The 21,752-nt window shown below is 34.7% G+C and overlaps 3 protein-coding genes and 1 pseudogene across 5 annotated transcripts; 2 read left to right on the top strand and 2 right to left on the bottom strand.

Annotated features, from left to right (window-relative positions):
- Positions 1 to 705: 705 nt before the first annotated feature.
- On the bottom strand, positions 706 to 11,666 carry LOC114521332 (protein Shroom4-like). 3 transcript variants are annotated; one of them, XM_028541735.1, is made up of 9 exons: positions 11,340 to 11,666; positions 9,064 to 9,212; positions 8,655 to 8,969; positions 5,853 to 6,011; positions 5,324 to 5,533; positions 3,961 to 5,127; positions 2,232 to 3,180; positions 1,611 to 1,889; positions 706 to 1,489 (listed from the first exon to the last, which is right to left on the bottom strand). In XM_028541735.1, the coding sequence occupies exons 1-9, from the start codon at positions 11,475 to 11,477 to the stop codon at positions 1,208 to 1,210; spliced, it is 3,648 nt and encodes a 1,215-aa protein (XP_028397536.1). In that variant the 5' UTR covers positions 11,478 to 11,666; the 3' UTR covers positions 706 to 1,207. The 3 variants fall into 3 exon arrangements, with proteins under 3 accessions (XP_028397536.1, XP_028397538.1, XP_028397537.1); XM_028541737.1 differs by lacking the exon at positions 11,340 to 11,666 and adding an exon at positions 10,174 to 10,571; XM_028541736.1 differs by lacking the exon at positions 11,340 to 11,666 and adding an exon at positions 9,426 to 9,701.
- Positions 11,667 to 11,718: 52 nt separating this feature from the next.
- Positions 11,719 to 13,010, top strand: LOC114521337 (deoxycytidylate deaminase-like). Its single transcript, XM_028541744.1, has 3 exons — positions 11,719 to 12,107; positions 12,340 to 12,553; positions 12,890 to 13,010. The coding sequence occupies exons 1-3, from the start codon at positions 11,786 to 11,788 to the stop codon at positions 12,990 to 12,992; spliced, it is 639 nt and encodes a 212-aa protein (XP_028397545.1). The 5' UTR covers positions 11,719 to 11,785; the 3' UTR covers positions 12,993 to 13,010.
- LOC114521335 (protein Red-like) lies at positions 12,982 to 20,778 on the bottom strand. The gene is made up of 22 exons (XM_028541742.1): positions 20,689 to 20,778; positions 20,539 to 20,611; positions 19,982 to 20,083; positions 19,737 to 19,796; positions 19,495 to 19,564; positions 19,203 to 19,306; positions 18,846 to 18,957; positions 18,541 to 18,620; positions 18,199 to 18,275; positions 17,935 to 18,008; positions 17,728 to 17,817; positions 17,302 to 17,410; positions 16,744 to 16,813; positions 16,354 to 16,474; positions 16,012 to 16,033; positions 15,573 to 15,625; positions 15,182 to 15,267; positions 14,991 to 15,054; positions 14,600 to 14,688; positions 14,114 to 14,222; positions 13,782 to 13,822; positions 12,982 to 13,380 (listed from the first exon to the last, which is right to left on the bottom strand). Exons 1-22 carry the CDS (start codon positions 20,696 to 20,698, stop codon positions 13,338 to 13,340), a joined length of 1,659 nt encoding a protein of 552 aa, XP_028397543.1. The 5' UTR covers positions 20,699 to 20,778; the 3' UTR covers positions 12,982 to 13,337.
- Positions 20,779 to 20,857: 79 nt separating this feature from the next.
- Positions 20,858 to 21,319, top strand: LOC114521534 (annotated as a pseudogene).
- The last annotated feature ends 433 nt before the right edge of the window (positions 21,320 to 21,752 follow it).

A 21,752-nucleotide genomic window follows, 5' to 3' on the forward strand; every position in this document is an offset into this window, starting at 1 on the left:
AACTATAAAACATCCATCAGAAGTAAATTGAATCCTACAAAATTGGATTGGGCGAACAGACCTTTAAAAAGTGGAATAAGGAGACACTAGAAGAGCCACTTGGGTCGGACCCTTTGATAACCGCTGGCTGGCACAGGTACTGGGTTGGCTGCCAAGCCTTCACCTACTGGTCATACTCATACATAAAGAAATTAGCACACTTCCCACCCATGGCCTTGTTTATACTATACCGGATTCGCATGGTCACGACATCAAAATTAACCATGTCAAAGCGAGTTTTACTCCAAAAGTATGGCAAAATACGTTGGCAGTTCAAAATTTACTCTTTCTAACGTCGGGTCAGAACTCACAAATGTTTCCAAAAGCAAGGGGCAGGCTGGCCTCCGTAACGCAGGCTGATTTAACGCATTATAGTTTTACAAAGTACACAACCCCGGGTACGAGTTTGGTTGGAACCAAGGAAAGCCGGCAAGGGTATTGATAGCCAAGGATAACAAACTTCAACGACATCCAGACTGAGATTCTTTCTGATATGCTAGTCTACGATTGATTTGCAGTTCCCCACAGCACCCTATGATTGACCTACAGTTCCCCCCAGTAGCCTAAAAATGGCTAAGTATTCTATTAATTGATCGTCGTTAATGTGAACTACTTTTTTTTATACAACCGACCCTGGGAGACTAGAGTAACTCGATAAATAGAAAACTTATTTGTATCTTACTATTCATAAAAATCTCATTCTTTATAATTTACAATACATGCACTAATTAATGAAGTTACCAATTTTTTAAAAAAATCACATTCCTAAGTATAGAAGTCACTAGCAATTAAAAGGTTAATTTCTACAAAGCACTGTAAATACGAAACTATACAACTTGGTAAACATCCTACTTTTACAGACTGAGGCCATCGACTTTATACTTTGAAGTTCAATACTTTTACATAAAAGTGGGTAGAACAGTGCGAAGAATCAGCATTACAGTTTTCCTGATGCAGGTTTCGCCCGCATGTTGAAATAAAATTATATGTTCGCATTGTTTCAACCCTCATCATCCCAACTAAGGAGCCGACTCTAAGAACTATCGTCCCAAGGTCACACACGTTTTCTTAAACAGCACACTCTCATCTAAAAACTTTAAAAGTTAGAATAATTTTTCGCCACACAACGACACACGCGAATTAAAAAGAACTGTTATAAACTTGTTAGCTATTTCATACTAAGATCAAGTGTAGACCAGTCAATATGCGCTGAGGTTAAAGCATTCAATTTCTCTTCACCAAGTTTGATTTTATCACGTATTTCAGCTCGAGTGAGAGCTAGCTGGGTCTTCATATCTACAAAATGTTGAAAATCGGCGAACTTTTCGTCAGAACAATAATCTTCAACAATTTTTGACACAGTTTCTCCTCGTTTATCATTGACTTCCTTAAGTCTACATGCTTCTTCATACTGCTCTTTAACCCCGTCAATTCTCTGAAGTAAAACATCCTAGAAAAGATAATAATATTGTAATTATTCGATGGTAATTCTTTCATTACAAACAGGTCGACTAGTAAAATACTATACACATAACTGTTGTACTGCAATTGTTATAATATGATACACTTACTCTTTTATCGCGTCCATTTTCATCAGCCAGATCTATGTCCTGTAATAATATTTCATAGCGATGCATGCGTTGAGTTAATGACAACAGTAAACCAATAATGTTGTTTAACTCGCCCACAAATAGTTCAAATTTGGAGTATTCCGTTCCACTTGTGCTACTTTTCACTTCCTCTGCCACTTGTTTTCCCAAATTATCATTTTGCTTCATTTCTTCCTGTATTTCGCTTTCCTGTTCTTGTAACAACTCAACTTTTTTCTTCATACTTGAAATGAGGATTTCCTTCAAAATGAAAAGATTAATTTAAACAACATGTAAGTACGTACTTCAAGTTAGGTAAGATGAAAAAAACGTTTGAAAGCCCCACACCAGCTTCGTTTATTGATGTGGCCGGCAAACCTAAGTATCAGGTAAACCTAAGTATCAGGTAAACTAATCGATTCGCGCGTTGGTTTATAACTTCTTTCTTTCCCACTGGAATATCGCAGTAAGAAAACATTTTGGATTGGATTTCGTAGAAAAAGACGTAGGATGCGATCATCCAGAGTCCCAAGAAGTACTTGACTTGTCAGGAAGAGAGCCACTTTTGATTTTAAACAAAACGTACACTACACAAATATTTACCTTCTGCTCTTCAAGAGCCTCCAACTTTGGGCTAAGTATTCCACTATCTGGACGACTTCCACTAGATGAGAGTGATCCTGTGGACCTGTTTCCAGCACTGTCATCATCTCCTTCATTTTGAACAGCAGGCACGCTCTTCGTCAATGATTGATCGGGACCTCGCGGTGGTGTGAATGTAGACAAATCAAGTTTAGGTCTACTTCGTACAGCACGTTTCGCCAACGATTGACGGCGCATCTCACTTGCCGTATAGAAGGAATCTTCCCCATCTGGACTGCGTGTTGGTCCTTCAACTGAATAAATACTTGCGATAATTTTAGCTGATTCTAAAGTTTCTTCAAGGAGAGAAGATGCAGAATTTTCACGACTGTGGATGCTTTTTAAAGGAATATCTGTTGGGGATAAGGTGTCTGCATACTTCGTTTCAACTCGTTTCTTCACTTTTTGGCAAGCTTGGATCTCAGTAGTCTCCAGATTGTTATTTTCTGCAATAATATCACTGTTATCAGACAAATGTGACGGATAACTTTCAAGAACTGCTTCCTGAATCTCTGCTTTCACAATCAACTCAGAAAATGGAGTAACAACATCACTTTCTTCATTCTTAATATCATCAATATCATCAATATTACTTTCAATAGGTTGCCCAGCAACCATACTGCCTTGCTCAACTGTATGTTCAACGAAGACACTGTCATCAACGGAATCCATCAGGTTTGGTGATGATGATTGGTCTTTGATTGGTTGACTGATTCTAGTCTTTACATCTAAATCGTGTTCTACGTTTGATTTGGAATCATTCGTTGTTGAATGTTGAATCATATTTTGTGATATTTCATATTCTTGATTCAGTGGTTTGCTGTTCATTTTGCTTTCTTTACTTTCTTGCCTTAATTCTTCAAGCTTTGTGTTTTGTTTTAGTTTTTGATCATTCGACGCGATTTCCGACCTGAAAAGAGCGAGATTAAGATAAAGTAACAAATTCAATTTGCCTAGATTTTTTACAATTATTGCCTATTTACTTTCATTAATGCAATTGCGAAATATTTTTCCATTCCTGTGTCAATAATATCTCACAATATAATAAAAAAAAATGCAGCCTAGCCATGTGTCTGAATTGATAGGCTGTCATCCTAGTTATTTTATTAGTAAGAAAGTCGAAGCGCCGCTACTTTTAAACGATGGATCTAACCGATGCGAATATAAAAATCAGCAAACAAAAACACGCAATTTCTTACATGACATCAACCACATTGTTAATACCAAACTATAGAATAATTTCAGCACGTAACAACATCAGAGACGCTTCTCTGCATCTCTGTTATGGCGTTCTTATGCAAACATCGTTTTTTAAGTCAATAGACTTGGCACATTTAATACTATTCGATGTCTTTTGATTGGTTTGTGAAACAGATGTCTTTGTCAAAAAAACAACTTTAGTTATACGATACTAGCAAAAAAAATACTGAATACATCGTGACCAAGCGATGTATAAATGATATTATGTGAAAAAAAACATCGGAAAAAATGCAATTGAGTAAATTTCTATTTTGCGACTCAAAACAATAGCTAGGTTGACATCATTGACGTAAATGGGGAAAGGCAGAGCGAGAAACATATCTCATTTTTCCTAGTAACTCTTGTTAATCAAACTTTGTAAACACATGGAAAAAGAGACACCGCGAGAGTGTAAAATTTCTTCTGCTGTTAAAAAAATTATATAACGAACCTTCGGTGCTGTTCAACAGTTGCAGTCTTTGGGACTTCGAAACTTGACTTGACGGTTATACTCGCTTTACCAGTGCGTTGATTTATTTCCTCTTCAATGGCAGCTGCTGTGGAACGTTCACTTGATCCACCTTGACCTTGAGACTCCTGTAACAATCTTTGCATCAAGGAGTTTTCTTTCAACAAAGGTGACTCTTTAGGTTCATCTCTTTTTGTTTCATGTTTCGACGTTTCACGTTTGAGGATTGATTTTGGTTGTACTATAGGCTTAGGCTTATAAATATCTGATTTTGAATGCACTTCGGCTTTAGATGAGTAAGTATCTGGTTTAGGATGCTCAGCCATGTATTGATCTTTTTTACCATCACCTTGTTTATTCCATCTATCATTGTTCTGTCCATCTTGTTTCGGAGATGTTTTCATTCGAGTGTCGCCACAATCCGAAGCGATTTCACCAGTTCTTAAAGCCTGAATGACTCCAGTTTGGCCTGGACTACGAGACATCACGTCAGGTTTTGCTGGATACACAGGAGCTTTTGTATCGTCCCTTTGCACTACAGTCTTAACAGTGGCATCATCGCTACGACGGGATAACCTGGTCTCAGGACGCACGGTTTGAACGCTACTTGTTTCAATAACATGGGCGCGGGAGAATGATGACGACCTTGGTAACCGCTCATTTCGTTCTTCATGATTGCTATCTTCTCCTTCGTTCTTCACCCAGGATTTTGAAGAAAGACGAGTTGCAATAATCTTGGATGACGGCTCACTCTGTGTTCTAGCATGATGATAGAGATCATTCTCTCCTTGATCATACACATGGGAAGGGGTACTTGCTTTGGCAATATGGCCAGGTTTTTTATTACTGCGGAAGGAACTTAAGACTGATGACTGGCTATAACGTTTAGGAGGCTGCGGTTTATCCAGATCATCTGCACTGCTTGCCTTACGTGTGGGTGTATGTACAGTATTCTGCGTACTACTGCCGTACGAGAAGCTGTTTTGCCTGGCACCGTTGGAAGTTTGTGTCTTTTCCGGAGAATCTGTGAAAACACTGGAGGAAGAAGAGAGACGGGAGCGGAAAGAGCTTGTTCTTGATGGCGGTTTTGGCGCCAAAGATGACGATGAGCTATAAGGTCTATCAATTACTTGTCGTTGTTCATCACTCCTGAAAAATTAATTGTGACAGCATTTTAATGCTTTGTTCAGGGAAGTTAAGTTAAAAGAATAATCATCAATAAATCGCTCAACTTTTCACGTCGGTTACCGAAGATAACACATCAAGCCAATCAGTCAGCACAATCGAGCTCGCAGCACTGCCGAGAGGCAATTGAATTAACAATTTAAAAATTTTCAATTTCTACCTAGTTTTAGACATCTGCTCAAAATGAGATTTTGCAGCTGAAACAGAAAATGCTGATCCAGGCGATACCAAATGAGAGTCTTTCGATGAGACATCAGAAATGGCTACAGAGGGCCATGTCCGATTAAGATCTTCCATTGCACTCGAGTTGAATGATTTGTGTGCACTCGTGTTATAACCACTCGGCGTAGATGAGCGACTACCATCTGAGCTGAAAGTGAAAATTTTCTGGATTAAAATGACTGCGTCCTGTAACACACTGAATAGCCAGTCTCGTTCCCAGGGTATTTGTGCCACACACTTGAGTAAGGTAGCGAATACCTGGCTACGATGCCCTTTGTCAGTTAAATACATCAAAAACTAAGACTAATACATACAATTAGATTAAACAAGGAGAATGAATTACAAACATGCATGCAACAGCAACTCAAACAACTTTGATGTGGCAGAACGTGAAAATTTCGGTAATAATAGTGACCGAGTTTAGTGTCAATAATTGATGGGAAAACTATAATACAAAAATAACTTACTGTCTAGGACCATCGTCAAATGAGGCAGAGGGCGATGAATTATCATTTTCTGAAGAATATTTATAATGTCCTGGACTGAGATTCGTGCTCACTATTCGTACACGTTGTACTTTGTCAGGACTTCCTGGAGGATTATTCTGGTTCTTCCAAGGAGGAGAACTAAAAAAGTAATTTTTAAAAACAGGTTTACAGGTTAGGCATGGAAACATATAAAAAACATAACTTGTCAATCTACAAAGTTTGGGCTATACATTATATTTTATTTTTTACCGTCTTTATTTATTTGTTGGTTAAAATTAAAATTTTAATATTATACCCTTTCCCACTCCAAGTATTTTGCCTCCGGAGTCGTGGATATTCATATTTTTCATCAATCTTTCGGTTAAACGAACTAAACTGCTTTCCCCTTTTAATACTGAAGAAATTATATTTAAACGGTTAGTTATTGTGATTTAGCTTTTAATACATATGATTTATATAATTATTTATTTATTTTGTTTATTTATTTAATATTTATTTATTTATTTAATTATTCGTTGATTTCTCATTTTTTGGGATGCACTTCAACTTGGGATGCACTTCAACTTGGGATGAGAGAACTTCAATACGTAGAGGTGCTGGTTTAATGACTGCTTACTAGTAATAGGGACTTTGCATCCACGACTACGGCACTCCTTGCAGGATTTATTTCAACCATTTACTGAAAAAAGCAGTGTTAAGCCAACTATGTTAAATGACACGCTAAAATACTGGATTGAAAAAACTGTTAAATCTACAGGTTCCTAACGTTCCTTATAATAAAACTTTGGTTTCGAATTTATGGAACCTTGAAATGTAACGTAGTTTACATTACAAATCTTTTCCGCATTGGTTATATATAATTATCATCCAGTCGATGGTTAATATATACTGAGCCATGGGAGTAATTTAAAGCAAAATTCCTTGTGCAGTTTTTGCGCTTTATCAAAACACAATTCCTTATGCAGTTTTTGCGCTTTATCCATATTGATCCATTGAAGGTATCCCTTGCTACCCGAACATAACATGGAAGATCACCGAGGATGTTCACATACAAAGGAATAATGTCAGGTATGCCAAGATTGCATATCATTATAATTGGTTTGTTATGATTACCACTGCAGACGTGCGAGATGTACCTCAAGCCCCGGGGGCATTTTTACTTACATGCCATGAACACGAAATATATAAAAATACAGACAGATTATTTTGAAATTTGCCAAATAAATTGAATCGAATACGCTCTGTCAAAATTAAACGTTTCTAAAAATTTTATTCTGGTAAAGTAAAAAAACCCGGATTATTTTATATCACAAAAAAAAGCTGTGACAAGTGGTTAGATAAATCACCTGTTAAGTGCTTTCGAAAATGACGTTGGCCAATAATTAATTGACGTAGTTATAGTTAATGAAAATAGTTTGCCAGACATTATCTAATTTTAGATTATGTAAAAAATAATGTCATCCATTCTTTGTACTCTTTAAATATAGTCAAATGAAACAATTCTTATGGTTTACACTTTCACAAATACTTGTTAGACCGAAGTGCAAAGTGTATCCATAGGTCACAATTCTAACAGAGGTAAGTTAAGTAATACTTTCAAACATTCGTGTGCAACAAGTCCGCTAGCTAGAATACAGTTTATTCCACTAGACCAAATGTGAACTGAAAATTCAGGAAGGATAGGAAACATGTTCTATTTAATGACAAACTGTGCTAACAATTAGGAAATTGAAATTCTATTTATATGACATTCCATGGTCATACATATGTTTTTAATCAAAACAAAAAAGCAATATCCTCCTCTCATATTCCCTCATGAAATCTAAAAATAATTCTTGCACTCTATGACCATCATTCAGTTATTATAGTTCTAAGTGTAAAAGGTGAAAAGCATATTTATATAATTTTTATAAACTATTTAGTGTACCTAATTTACTTTTTCATAAATGACCGAATATATTGTCTTGTTGAATGTAATGTGGAACTACAAACAAACAATAAGTGAAGAGCACCTCCTTGGGAATACACACTGTACTGAGCCATTCAAGGTTTTGCTATATCAATACATATTATGCATACTGATGAAGTAACTTTTGATTTAAACCTATAAAGCTCAAAAAACTTACAATTTACACATATCAAAATCTGATTATAGAAATCACAACAGTTTTACATTTAACTATGCTTTACAAATGCAAAATGGATTATTCTCTTTTAAATTTTGAGCAAGCATTTTCCTTAACTGTTTTTTAGTGCATGCTTTAACTTCCAATTTAATCATTCTGGTTTGAAAAGCCAGTATTAATATATGTGCATCTTTTTACAATTTTATGCCTAGCTTGTTACTCTGCTGAGTGCAGTGAAGGATAGGGATGTATAGACTTAAGGATGTAGATATGTATCAGTATCTTTTACAACATAAGCGGTATAGACATCTTTAAAACTAATTACTTTTATAAGATTTTCACCTTATCTGATTTTACATATTTATAGGAAACACAGATGTATCAACCAATTTTAACAAGAAATGTAATGAATCTATATAGGCCTAACTAAATTTAAGTTTAATTATTTTGATGCTGCTGTAACAGTTTACATATACAGAATTTACTTTTCAATTCTCTAAAATCCTTAAGCTCAAGTTTAAGCTTGCTCCATTTAATGTAGCAACCCAAAAGGTTTTCATGTATGATTACTGAAACTAGATTTTTATAGAATCCAATGACATTATAACTAAACTAATAAATTATATGTGAGGCTTGTTATTGATAAGATACCAACCTTGATACATTATCTTTAAAGAACATGTCTTTGGGTTGAGTGTATTCTGACAAATCAGCTGTAGACCTTGTTAGTCTTGTGACATTTATTTGTGAGTTCCTAGACTGACCACTTGGGTAATCTATTACTGCATTAACAGTGTTGCTTCCAAAACTGTAGCTGAGATCTTTTTCATATTCTTTGCTAGATCTCTTGTTATTCGAAACCATTTCAGTATTATGGTGAGTGTACACCTCCTTTTGAAGTGGCGACTCTAGTGCTTTGGCAAAATAGTTATCAGCAAGCCTGATATTCATTCTTCTTTTGTCCTGCCCTCTGTCAAAATAGAATGATTCAATATAACATTTGTCATCATTTTGAAAGCAAACAGTTTATAACATCAACAAGATATTTTTATTATCCAATATACCTTTTAACCTTGAGAATTAGTTCTTTCTTTGCATCCTTAACATACTTTGTTGCCTGTTGTTCATTCTCAAATTCCAACCCATTTACAGCAAGTATTTCATCACCAACATGAATGTTGCCAGAGCTGTCTGCTTTGCCACCTTGTACAACCTATATTTAAACACAATGTACATTTACATAACCTATCTACACATGTGAAAACAAGTTTAAAGATGTTCTTTGGTAAAGTGGGTTGACAATGTCGCAAATATTTTGTCATTTAAGCTTAGTAAACAACAGGAGTTATGATATCCAAATCTCACAACGATGAAACAAGCCAACAGATCTTGAAAATGTGTACAGTGTTTTCATATAATGTAGTACCTTAGTTATAGAAATGAGAGAGGATAAAGGTTACTTCCATTTTCTTTTGACACATACACGAAATGCGTGTGATTCAAAACACATACCCATATGCCAAAACGTATCAGGTTACTTTCACGTTAAACACAAAAGCAACAAATATCTAGCTAATTAATAACATCTAAAGTATGCATGTTTCCATGTTAACCAAACATGTGCGATATACACTTAAGATTTATCTAAATTTCGGACAATGTCGACTTCCCTATTTACTTTGTTAGAACAAGGTATCATAGACGCTGAGATTTGGAAAGATTTTTCTATACATAATAGAAAATTAAATCAGACGGGTTAGGCGCATTTGTTATGATTAATTGCATTTTAGAATTATAAAATCAAAATTAGAACTACACTAACTCGTAATTTCTTCAACAACCGTGAAATGTTACCATATTTTTTTATACTTAAACAGCCGACATATCGTTTGGATAGATCTATGCTATGGTCAAATCAGTGAAGAAAAAAAAATAGATCTTACGTTAAATTTCGCATATTGTATTCACAGAAAGTCGGAAAGACAGAATTCTAAGCAATATACTATAACTATAGAATATCAGTGTAGCATATACAGAAATTAGTTACTCTATAAATACATTAATGAAAGCTGATAATTGATAAATTGAATGATTAGACGGGTCAAGATAAGATTTCAAGTGCAAAATAGATCACATTTTAAGTAGAACAAAAATAATTTTGAAGATAGCCATACCACTATTATATTCTTGAAACCAAAACGATAACGAGTCCCAGTTCACCTTGTGTCAACAAACGTAAAAATTTCAACACATCACTTCGAATGTGTTGAATTGTCATCAAACATGCTCAAAATAGCTGCCGCATAAAAACTTGATTAGCATCGAAAGAATAGCTAAAATACTTGGACAATCTCTAAGACAATAGCCATTCCCATTTCGTTGTTAACGATTGCTAGTAAAATCAACGAAACAAGCATGTAATCGATAAACAATCGCAGCAAGTAGAACAGAGTTTTTGAGCCTAAATCTTGCGTTATCACTGAAAATTCTCATCATTCCTAAACCATCTAGAATGCCGTGATGTCTGCGAAATTTGATCATCTATATTAAAGCGATAACAGCAGTTTCCGTTGCAAAAGATTTGAAACACGATCGCAAATAATATACGAATGTCCTGCTGTTAATACTTTACAAACCACAAATTTATATAATTTATCAAACGACTGCTGCAAGATTAGGCTAAAATACATCCAATATAAGCTAAAAAATATATCCGAACTGCTCCATTGTCTGTATATATGTAATATATTTAAACTTTTTAATGTTTTGACGCTTTATTGAAACAGATGGGCTAATACACGACATGCCTTGGGTTGGCATATTGTAAGCACAATATCGTGATAAAATATTAAGGAAATCACATTGGCAAACTTAAACATGCGCGAGTGTTCAGCAAACGAAACGTGAGAGTTTCTTCATTTTGTGTACATATGGATTGGATTACCATGAAACAAAAGTACAATAATAAAATTTTCAGGATATTCTCATTGACAACTGGCAAAATTGGGTATCATTATGTGGACCTAAATAGAATATTGGCTTGAAGCGGAAGGGTTGTGACGAGGCACAAGCTTTCGGCAAAATAATAGGGAACCTAGGAAGGATTATGTAATACGAAACCTTCAAAATAACCAAGGAATAATATCCTTCGTTAAACTATGCATTATTGTAAGTATTCGTATAATGCAAGGAATTCTTCGTAGCAGAACGACGATTATAAAATACTGTAAAAGAATCGTTAATAGTAAACACAACTGCGGACTCCAGCTATAAGAAGAAACAGATCAGCCTGGCTAGTCTAAACATGTATAAGGATAATTTATGTGTTCAATGTACAAACCTTGGCAACGATGACTCTACCGCGATTGTATAGACCATTTCCTGATTGAGTTCTAATCATAAACCCCCAAGGTGAACCTCCAGTCAAAGAGACTTCAAATTCCCCTTCTTTTGCATACATCATGCCGGCAATGTCCATACAATATCATTTAAATTATTCCATAACGCTTCATCTGTAGTCCAGTCTGCATGTAACGACGGTTCAATTACTGAACATTTATACATGATTTGAAAACGTCCGTAAAAACATGTCTACCTAATAGTAAATTTGACTAAATTTTGAAATAAAAACAAGTTTACATAAACTTTCAAGCTGTCACTTCGTTCGTCTGGTATTCGGCATAACACAGCAGCTGCGCGTGCGCAAAGTTTGTTTCACATTCTAAATACATCCATCCATGACTGTGTAAGATCTGCGGGTGGAATCATTCCCGCCAAATTTAAACAATGGCGGCAAACGGGGTTGAACACGAACGTACAAAGGATAACTCAGGGAACGAGGACGATAATCCGAAACGTTACGCCCCGAAATGTGATCAAATTAAAAAACGAGACGATTACTTGGAATGGGAGGAATATTTTATGGCTGTCGCATTTTTGTCAGCTCAAAGAAGCAAAGATCCAAACTCCCAAGTGGGGGCTTGCATTGTTAATGAAGAAAAAAAGATAGTGGGTATAGGGTATAATGGCATGCCAAATGGTTGTAGTGATGATTTGTTGCCTTGGGCAAGGAAAGCAGATGATGATTTAGATACAAAATATCCCTATGGTATGTATGTTATGACCTGGTAATTTTTAATTGTATACCAGCATCTGAGAGTGTAAACAGTCTAATTTTTGAACACACCAGACTTCTGTTGTGATTCAAGCATCGACCTCAGCTGAAAATATAGTTATTTACAGAAATTCAAAATTACTCAATTTAGAATAAATGCTACTCCCTCAAATCTGGTGGAATCACCCATGACATGAAATCATTACCTCCTTTATTTAATTTATAGTGTGTCATGCAGAAATGAATGCAATATTGAATAAAAATTCATCAACTGTAAAAGGGTGTACTATCTTTGTGGCATTGTTCCCATGCAATGAATGTGCAAAATTGATAATTCAATCTGGTATCAACAAAATTGTCTACTTATCTGACAAATACCACAACCAACCAAATATGAAAGCCTCAAGAACACTCCTTAATATGGCTAAAGTTGAATATGTGTAAGTATAAATAATCCATTATGCCATTAAGTACTACAAACAAGTACTATCTATCTTAAGTAACTTGCATACAATGTTTAGCAAGTTAGTAATCATCTCTAAGAAAGAGTACTGCCAGTTTAATGAAGGCTTAATTAGTAAATATCTTAGGTATCATTGGCAGTATTGTTTTACATCACCATGTCAAAATGGCTAGTTTCTCTGTAAAACCATTTCCATCCATAAAATCTCAACATACAATAACGACTTTAGCTCAACATAACTGAATGTTAGAAAAATAACCCTTTTTTCAATCAGTAATGTATGTGCACTGAAAGATGTTTGCTTTACTTTTAGAAAATTTGAACCAAAGAGAAAGACAATATTAGTCGACTTTACATCAATGGATCAATCATTTTTGTTAGTTTCACCTCAGAAACAGTCAAAGCTAAACCAATAAAATTTGTATGTGTGAATAGATTGCATTATTATAACAATAGCTTTTAGTTTGTGCACTCATCTTTAATCACCTCTAAGATGGCTGTAGATGTAATGAGTGAATAGGTCAAGTTATTGTAACAATAATTATTTTTATAATTACCATTAATACAAAAAACTGCATTGTATTTAGAGTATTTGGTCAGCATTTTGAGTGGGGACAACAATATTTCAATGGTGAATTCAAACCTGAATCTAACCAGCAAGATGTCCACATTTCCTTAATTAATTAATATTAAGTTTAATAATATTTGGACAAAAGCTACACATGTATTACCCCAGTTGGTTTAATTACAATATATGCACATCAATACATTCTTGACTTCTTGCTCTCTTGTTTGCTTCGTGACCTTTATTAAAAAAGACAAACTTTCACTACAAGTAAGAGCAAAGAAAGCATTTCAATCGGGATGAACCTCAAGCTTTTGACTTTTGTCACTAAAGATGTAAAGGTTCAGCAAAGTTTTCATTAGGATAAATAACCATTCGAATGTCTCTATGAATGTTGTGTCCGTAATCAGTAGCATAGCCAGCCTGATATTTGAGGAAACACTTATGAAGCAGGTATAAGGTTTTAAGAGTATGATACTCCTTTGAGAGTTTGGCGTTTTTCCATATAATACTCATAGCAAGGTAAAAGTACAGTATTAGTTGCGTAAACGTACAGTTATTAGAACCCAGCTGTCGAGGTACCCTGCAGGATTCCCCCAAAACAACCCCCACTTCTTATTCAGAAGAAATTACCACTCACCTCTCGTGATCATCTCCATCACTTTTTCGTTTTGAGATTATCTTAAATAGGACAAAAATCATAAATGGTTAAAAACCAATACCAGCTGACAATTTCAAACCCCCCCCCCAAAAAAAAATAGTGAAACCTAAAATATATATAGGTTAATGTAAGACCACCATTGATATATTGCAACTTGTTTTATTGCAAAATCATCATCAGACTAACTGATGTTGTCATGTTGATGTTGTTTTAAATGGTTAAAATCAATCTTAATGAACCTTGAATTCCAGTTGAAGCTGAATTCATAATTGATATGGTCTCAGTCATTTGAGCACAAAAAGGATTGTTACCTGACTGATTTTGTTCCAATCTCTGTCCAATTTCGCCTTCTCATCTTTTGGACCTGTCCTTCTTGTCTTCCTTCCATCACTCATTTTTACTCCAAACTGGAAAGCAGCTCTATAATATACATTTTGAATGAAATTTATTATATTTTTTCGCTGGTGTGAATTAAAAACGATCTCTGGTAATTGAAGAGTGGACAGAAAGATCTAACCTGCAACAACAACGGTTTAAATAAATATAGACTACACAGTAAAACTAAAATCGTAAGTTTTAGTAATGAAAAGTACGGGATATTTTCCGTGCTTTACGTGCATGTAATCTTAATGAAAATTGCTTTGTGTTGACATAACAACAGATTGTACGATCAACTGTACGATTGTATGACGCTTGTACAACTTGGCCCCCGTCTACACGATGGAGGGGTTTACAACGCAAAATGTTGATGTATACAAGTACTTTACTCCACAATTGTACTTTCGTACACAACTTACTTTGGTAATGCTTCTCTGTGTTCCATGTAAGCATTATAATCTTCTTCAGTCTCAAAATCCCATCTTTTGATCGGACCCTTCTTGTTTCCCTGTGAGGTACAGCGTGTAGTAATACGAAAATTAGACATATTTGACTTGATTATTGTATGTAGGTTTACATGCCATGTGAAGCGAATATCCCATAGCAGAAACACAAAGATTTAAAATTCATGACATAATCAATAGGCAACGAGTGCGATAGAAATAAACTTTTAGATCTGATTCCTGACCTAACCCAATCATACGCATTTGAAATTTCCTTGTTTTGTCACTGGGTGCTAAGTTTCCCATGGCGTATGCGATAAGGTAACAATATAATAAACCTGGCTTGCTATATCCTTAGTGTACTTACCATATCCATTTTTGAATAATCCACTTCTTCTTCACTGTCATAGTTATAGTCTGCGTCCATTCCTCTGTAGAGGATTAAGGAGATCTTATTGAGCGGACACATAATTACGAGTGATTTTGCATGCTAAGTAAAAAATACTAAATGATTACCCAAACAAAACAATCATCTTTGATGGCACATGGAATACCTACCCTGGATAGCATTCACTGTAATGATCGTAATTTTCTTTTGATTTCTGTTTGCCAGATTTTTTCTTGTCTTTTTGCTCTGACACAACCTGGGAGATAAATCCAAATGACAGGCGCATCAGGAACTGTTACTAAACCTTGATCAATGCCAAACTTTGGCATATCGCTTTTACTTGATTATTTCGTTTTTAAACCCTCTATTGGACAATAAATATTTCTGGGTAAATACATTGAACTTTATAAAGCCTATCCACAAGCTGTCAAGAGGCTAATAAATGCCAGCTTTTACACATCGTTCAACGCAAAGCCTGTTTAGGAGGCACATTTACTGAAAACCCCCCAAGTACATTCTCTAATGATCAATACTCACTGAAATGGTCTGAGGTCGACTTACCTTGTCACTGAACTGCTTTGTGACGCTCTTTGCGAAATCTTTAGCCGAAATTTCTAAACATGAAAACATATCAAATAATTTATTTTTGTCAGGCTGGACGTGTATGCTTAATATTATTGTCTGGTCCTTGAGGCTGTTCTTTATATGAACAATTGTATTGGAACCGATCCATATTGGCATGCATATACAAACATGCTGCAACAGTGAGTGTTTCAAGTTTTCTAAGAGGGAAACACCCTGTCTCAATTCCCTAAATAAGTTATTGACCAGTTAAAATTAAGCATGCAGGAATGTATGGAACGAGGTGTTCGCCAGTGATCTAAAACAATTTTAATCAAGAACACAATAAGCTCATGAAGACAAGGTCTTAACAGCCTGCAGAATGAACACAGAAGTCTATTCGCTGAGGTCTATATCAATCTGTACACTTAGGCTTTACCTGGTTTTCTGGAATCGTCGACCTTTTATCAAAACAAAAAACAAACATTAGTTAAACAAAAGAAATGAGGAAAGTCATGTCCAGGGATGCCGGGACATTGCAAAGGCAATGGGGCAACAACACCGACAGCTGAGACTATTCCTGCTGCATTTCTATCGCATGTCTAAAGGCATTTCTTAACAAATTGCAGTGCATAAATCCTTTAATCCTAATCCATTAATCCTAAATGGAAAGGACGCCTTTCGCCCCCTTATTCCTGGATTTTCTTCTGGAGGCTCAAAATAATAACATACTTGCATAGTATACAATATCACTTCTAAAGAATGACAGTCATATACTCACATTTCTTTCTCCATGAATGGGCTTCTCAAAGTAGTTATGTTTATCTTTCTTCACATCTTTAGATTTCTTGATATCTCGGGAGTTGTGATCTGGGTTATACTCAGCAATATCTTCGTAAATACTATAAAATAAATAAATAACAAACGAAATCACGAAAGAGAGCTGAGTGTATGTAACATAAGACAATGTACGAGAAAGACGATCTTTAAAACGTCTTATTAAAATCTACAAATAAGCGAAAAATTTTTGAAACGAGAAAGAAAATCGAAGTTGAAGTTAATACAAACGTAGAGAAATTTTCTCTTCAAATATTACTTATTTAGACACTATTTATTTCTAAGTTGTGAGTGAGACTATAATCTTTGTCCATCCTTGCTTGTTTTAACTAACCTGTCTAAACCTTGAACTTTTCCTCGATATCTTTGATCATTCGGATCATCCATTCCAGACTTGTTTTTACCTTGACATGAAACACTCCATGTTAACACCTGATATTGTACAATTTATCCCAATACATTGCAATCTATTATCATGTTTCGAAAAGTATGTATAGGCAATGTTTTCCAATGTTATCATTAGCAGCCTAAAAATAAGTGTGTTCTACCAATGTTTATGGAATAATAAAGGTTGATAACGCATGCTTATTTTTGGGCTTCTATGGTTATCATTGGAAAGGTTCAAAGGTTGTTATACTTCATGAAACTACTCTTTACTCTTTCTATTCTTTATGAAATTTTGTGATTTTGCTATATAAGAACTATAGGCATAGCTCTGACAAAAATTTGCAACCGAAATAACGTATATTTCAAGAGATGTTAAGTTGTTTCAACTGTGAAATGGGTTTTTATTTGACAACTAGTTCCAGTCCAGTTTAGATTACGTGGGATCACTCGGATAGATTAGTTGTACGTAGAGTAAAACCATTTTACAACCCAGGCTTCCTAATACCTCTTTCCTTTTTCTTCATCTTCTTTCCCCGCATGCCTTGTCTGAGGTAAGACAGGATTTGTGTCAATTTATTGATAACAATGTCATTTGTTGTCAATGTCGTTTGAGCCTATTTAACACACAAAATGAGAAGTTGTAATTGGATAAGAATATCTTATATTCAGACGTCGACTGATGTGAATGGAAGACAAGTAAAAAGTGATGGGTAGCATAGCCTGGGATCCCTGAAGAATCACAAAAACAGAATAGTTTTCAAAAAAATTACGTTAATAATAATACATTGAAATTTTTTACGGAAATTCATGCTGCAACAGGAGAAGTAAAACACTTAGGAGACAGGAGAAGTAAAAGGAGAAGTTACAGGAGAAGTAAAACACTTAGGAGAGTAAAAGAGTTCACTTTTTCATTAATTGGCTTTCAATTTACCTCCATTCCAGGACAATCAGCTTTACTCCTTATTAAGGTGGTTGGGATGTCACTTTCAGCATATTCATCCTCCAGTTCGAACACGTAAGCCTAGAAGTTTAGATTTGATTTTTTACCTAATAAACTTTTTCATTTAAAATTCAAAAAAGCCCATGTTCTTGTTAATTCATAATATGGTAAATATTTGAAATATAATATACTACTTACCATTCTACCGGGTTGAAAAAGTTCGTTCTTGTCAGCTGGTCTGCTCTTAAAAATTGATTTGTAGATTTTTTGTCCTGTCAAGCAAGAGAAAGTAAATTCATTTCACCCTTACGCTTTCTTACTATTATATTGATTTCATTCAGCCAGCCTTAGTGATCCTTTAAACCCCTACAGGTCACCTATGGATGGCACCACCTCTGCAAACAATGTATATACAGTAGTCATGTATTTTTTGTTGGTTTTTTAGTTTCCCAATAATTGTACCCATCACTGTTGAAAATTCCATTTCATCATCTTCATCACTGTCGTCATCATCTTCAATTTCTTCAATTTGTTTACTTCTAATTTACAAAAATATCAAAGATCACTTGTGAGTTGTGATGCTAAGAAAAACATAATATCACAGCTGCATTAGAACCAAAAACTCTACTGATTATCATGTCTGGATTTGTAGGAGCTGAGAATTTAAGTGGAAATGGATGGAAAAGAGATTGAGTGATTCAATCATATAGCTGGTTCATGCATGCAGTGATACCAAGAAAATTTAATTTTGTCTTTTGGATAAAAAGTCCAAGTCTAGTTGAATAGATATATCTAAATACATACTTTTCATTCTTAGGTTTATGTTTTCCTTTTTTCATCAAATCCTCATCTGTGTATTCTTGTGCTGTAATTTCACTCCGCACCTGAATAGATTGCACTGCACGTCAGTAACTCAACTGTCAATCGTTTTCCTAAGGGTACAGGTAAGTAAGTGTGCATCCCTCTTAAAAAGGAGTTACGCAAGCAAATTTTAAAATTTCAGGAGTTAAGAATGAAAATTTAAAACTACCCAATTTTAAATATTTTGGTGTATGAGTTTGGTACCTCACCTGAGGTCTGACAATCTTTAAATAATATGTCTAAGGTACCTTTTGTAACAAGGCAAAATCAAGACCTTTCACCAAATGTGTATGTTCCATGTCACCTCCCAAAAATTTGCTTTCTTGAATTGCCCTTTTTCTCATTTCAGCTGCAGTATTTCTAAAATGATCATTTCAAGTAATTAACTAACATCTGCTCTATTCAATTTAATAAATGCCATATGGTCCTTTATTTAATACTATTTGAACCATTAATTGATGACCAATTGATTGATGCCAATACGTTGTTTATTTGTATCATGGAAAATATCCACATTTTTTTAAGTCGCTATTGCTAACAGTGAAACGCAATGGAGACCACACCCAATAGTAATGTATATGTTAGTTGAAACAATTCCAACTTACGTTGCCTCAACTGTTGGACCAACTGCTTTATAATCTCCTGATGCTTTAAGATTCACATCTGTTCCTTGATAATCTGGATTGAATCCATCTCGTCTTTCACGTGCCTATAAGAATAAAAAACATATACAAGGTTTATAATGTTTATATTTAAACAATATTATTCATGTAAGATATTCTGCTATTGAAGGTATACTTACTGCTATAATAGGTACATTTACCTAAAACTAATTCTGTCATGTTTCAATACTTTCGAAAGATTGTCATGTATATTATATGAACAATTATATTTTACCCTGTCCCTGTACTTTGCTGCTAGTTCTTTTTCTCTCTCTTCTTCAATTTTCTTCAATTTTGCATAATGGCTTGTGAAAATAAATAATTGACTTTCATCTCTGTGACTGGGTGTTATAATTCATGTTTTGCACCAATTATATGTCAAGTCATGATTAAACATTGCACCAAAGTATATACACATAAATTGATGTAAGGCACTACTGCAGTAAACTCTTGCAAGAGCTTGAGCAACACAAATACCTTTTCCTTTTTCTTCTTAGCGAAGCAGGATTTTCATGTTCATTATATACTTTGCTTTGTCTAGAAACACAATATTGTGTATTAGCTAAACCGAAAACCGTATTTCAAACAATATTTACTATTGTGGTTTAATTTTGTTACATAATTCTATAATTTCTGGGTTTTGATGCATGGGTCTAAATTAGTTGTTTGCTGCACATTCTCATACATGCATATCAATGTACAAAACGTTATTCCATACATACGCTTTTAATTTAGCAACACTTGCAGATGGTGGGGCAACATCAGGAGCAGCTGCTCTTGGTGTCATTAGCAGTTTTCTGAAGTCATCATTAGTAAGAGCAGGACTAAAATTCAAAAGAAACTCTATATGTTGTTTCACACAGGATAATCAATGACAATATATTAATAACATTTCTTGTATTTAGTATAATATAATAATCAAATTAAAATTTTTGTGTAACTTCATCACAAGTGATTATCATGCATTCTCCACTCCCTATGGCTTGAAAATAGCACAACTGTGTGCAACTCAAGATTCCATAATTATTTCAGTCATCCTAAATCAAGCAGGATAACTGTATCTCGAGTGGTTAATAGTGAAAATGATGTGAAATATATACTGTAACATCCATTGGCTAGCCACGTGTACGCAAGCGCACCTATTTTTGGCAAAATGACACTTTATGATTAGATTCGTTTAGAGTTGAATTTTTGTATGCGATTTATCTTTAAATGCCGTGTGTTTTTGAACTGACAATTTGGCAACAGCGCAATAAATATGAATATTCTTTATATATACCCCTCATCTTCCATCGAATCCATGCCCAATGTACTACCAGACGGGGCATAGGGATTTGAAAAGACTTCTGTACCTAGAATCAGACCAAACATTTCAATATTTAAAATAAATATTCCAAAACTACAATACAAGGAGGTTGAAATACGATACCTTCAGGCATCTTACAAGTAGCAGTTTATACGATAAGATAATAAAACTCCTCCACAACTGTAAAAATTTAGATCATTTTGTATTTTCTTCTGAAAACAAATCCCAGAATTCCACAGTTGTTCAGGAATACTTCATGTAAATGCATTATTGTTTTAGTATTTGGGAGAAAATGGCGGTGTTCATAGGAGTGACAGATGAAAAACAACATATTTTCCAAGTATTTGCTCACGTAGACCACGGAAACAAAGGATTTCTAACAAGAGATGAACTGAAGTTAGCCATCATTGAGTTGTTTGGTTATAAACCTTCTAAATACGAAGTGAATGAAATATTTTCAAAACAAACTAATGTATCCACAGGAATATCACGGGAACTGTTCTATGGCATAATCAAGTCGAAGTTGTCTGGCCAAGATCAAAATGATGGGATTAGACAATTATTTTTGGCATGCGATACAAGATGCCATGGGTTCATAACTTTTGAAGATGCTAAGGGTATTTTTGAAAAAAATGCACCATTTATAAAACATTTTGACTTACAAAGAATGTTTGAAGAGGTTGACAGAGACAATGATGGAAGAATAAGCTACAGAGATTTTGAGAATATGATAAAGTTTTCACTCAGTGAATGAAAAAAGGCTGTTGATTGTGGTGTGAATTAAGCCTGCAGCTTTTTTTAGTAACTGTAATGGTCTTCCAAATGTCAACACTCAGCAGGCAAAGCACTGGTCAGTCTTGTTACATACCCCAAGCCCTTGGTGCTAATTCACCACAATAATGACAGATGGTGACATGTTATAGTGACAACTAGATCTTGGACTTAGTCTCAGGACAGTACAAAAATTGTTGCAACCTTATACCATGCACAGACTATTGTGATTTGTGATCAATGACAATACCACATTAATGCACCTCTTTTTTGAATTATAAAGATGCATTTACACCTGCAATTTCTGCTGTGTACATACATACATACATAACAAATTCACTGGTTCAAATCCATCAAAGGAGAAAATCAGCAAAAATTGCAAGTGTAAACAGCCTTTAAAATATCAGAATGGAGTA

The sequence above is a fragment of the Dendronephthya gigantea genome, unplaced genomic scaffold (genome assembly GCF_004324835.1).
Source record: "Dendronephthya gigantea isolate DGI-Jeju-01 unplaced genomic scaffold, DenGig_1.0 000020F, whole genome shotgun sequence".
NCBI classification, from domain to species: domain Eukaryota; kingdom Metazoa; phylum Cnidaria; class Anthozoa; order Malacalcyonacea; family Nephtheidae; genus Dendronephthya; species Dendronephthya gigantea.

Excerpts from the sequence above, each read along its gene's own strand:
- LOC114521332 (XM_028541735.1), bottom strand. The coding sequence starts at position 11,477 with ATGGACATTGCCGGCATGATGTATGCAAAAGAAGGGGAATTTGAAGTC. Across the intron at positions 6,012-8,654 it reads TTTAAAGATAATGTATCAAG|TTCTCCTCCTTGGAAGAACC; the intron begins GTTGGTATCTTA and ends TTACTTTTTTAG. Across the intron at positions 3,181-3,960 it reads ACTGTTGAACAGCACCGAAG|GTCGGAAATCGCGTCGAATG; the intron begins GTTCGTTATATA and ends CGCTCTTTTCAG.
- LOC114521337 (XM_028541744.1), top strand. The coding sequence starts at position 11,786 with ATGGCGGCAAACGGGGTTGAACACGAACGTACAAAGGATAACTCAGGG. Across the intron at positions 12,108-12,339 it reads AGATACAAAATATCCCTATG|TGTGTCATGCAGAAATGAAT; the intron begins GTATGTATGTTA and ends TTTAATTTATAG. Across the intron at positions 12,554-12,889 it reads ATGGCTAAAGTTGAATATGT|AAAATTTGAACCAAAGAGAA; the intron begins GTAAGTATAAAT and ends CTTTACTTTTAG.
- LOC114521335 (XM_028541742.1), bottom strand. Across the intron at positions 16,814-17,301 it reads GATGAAGAAAAAGGAAAGAG|GTAAAAACAAGTCTGGAATG; the intron begins GTATTAGGAAGC and ends TTTCATGTCAAG. Across the intron at positions 16,034-16,353 it reads CCATTCATGGAGAAAGAAAT|GTCGACGATTCCAGAAAACC; the intron begins GTGAGTATATGA and ends TTTTGATAAAAG.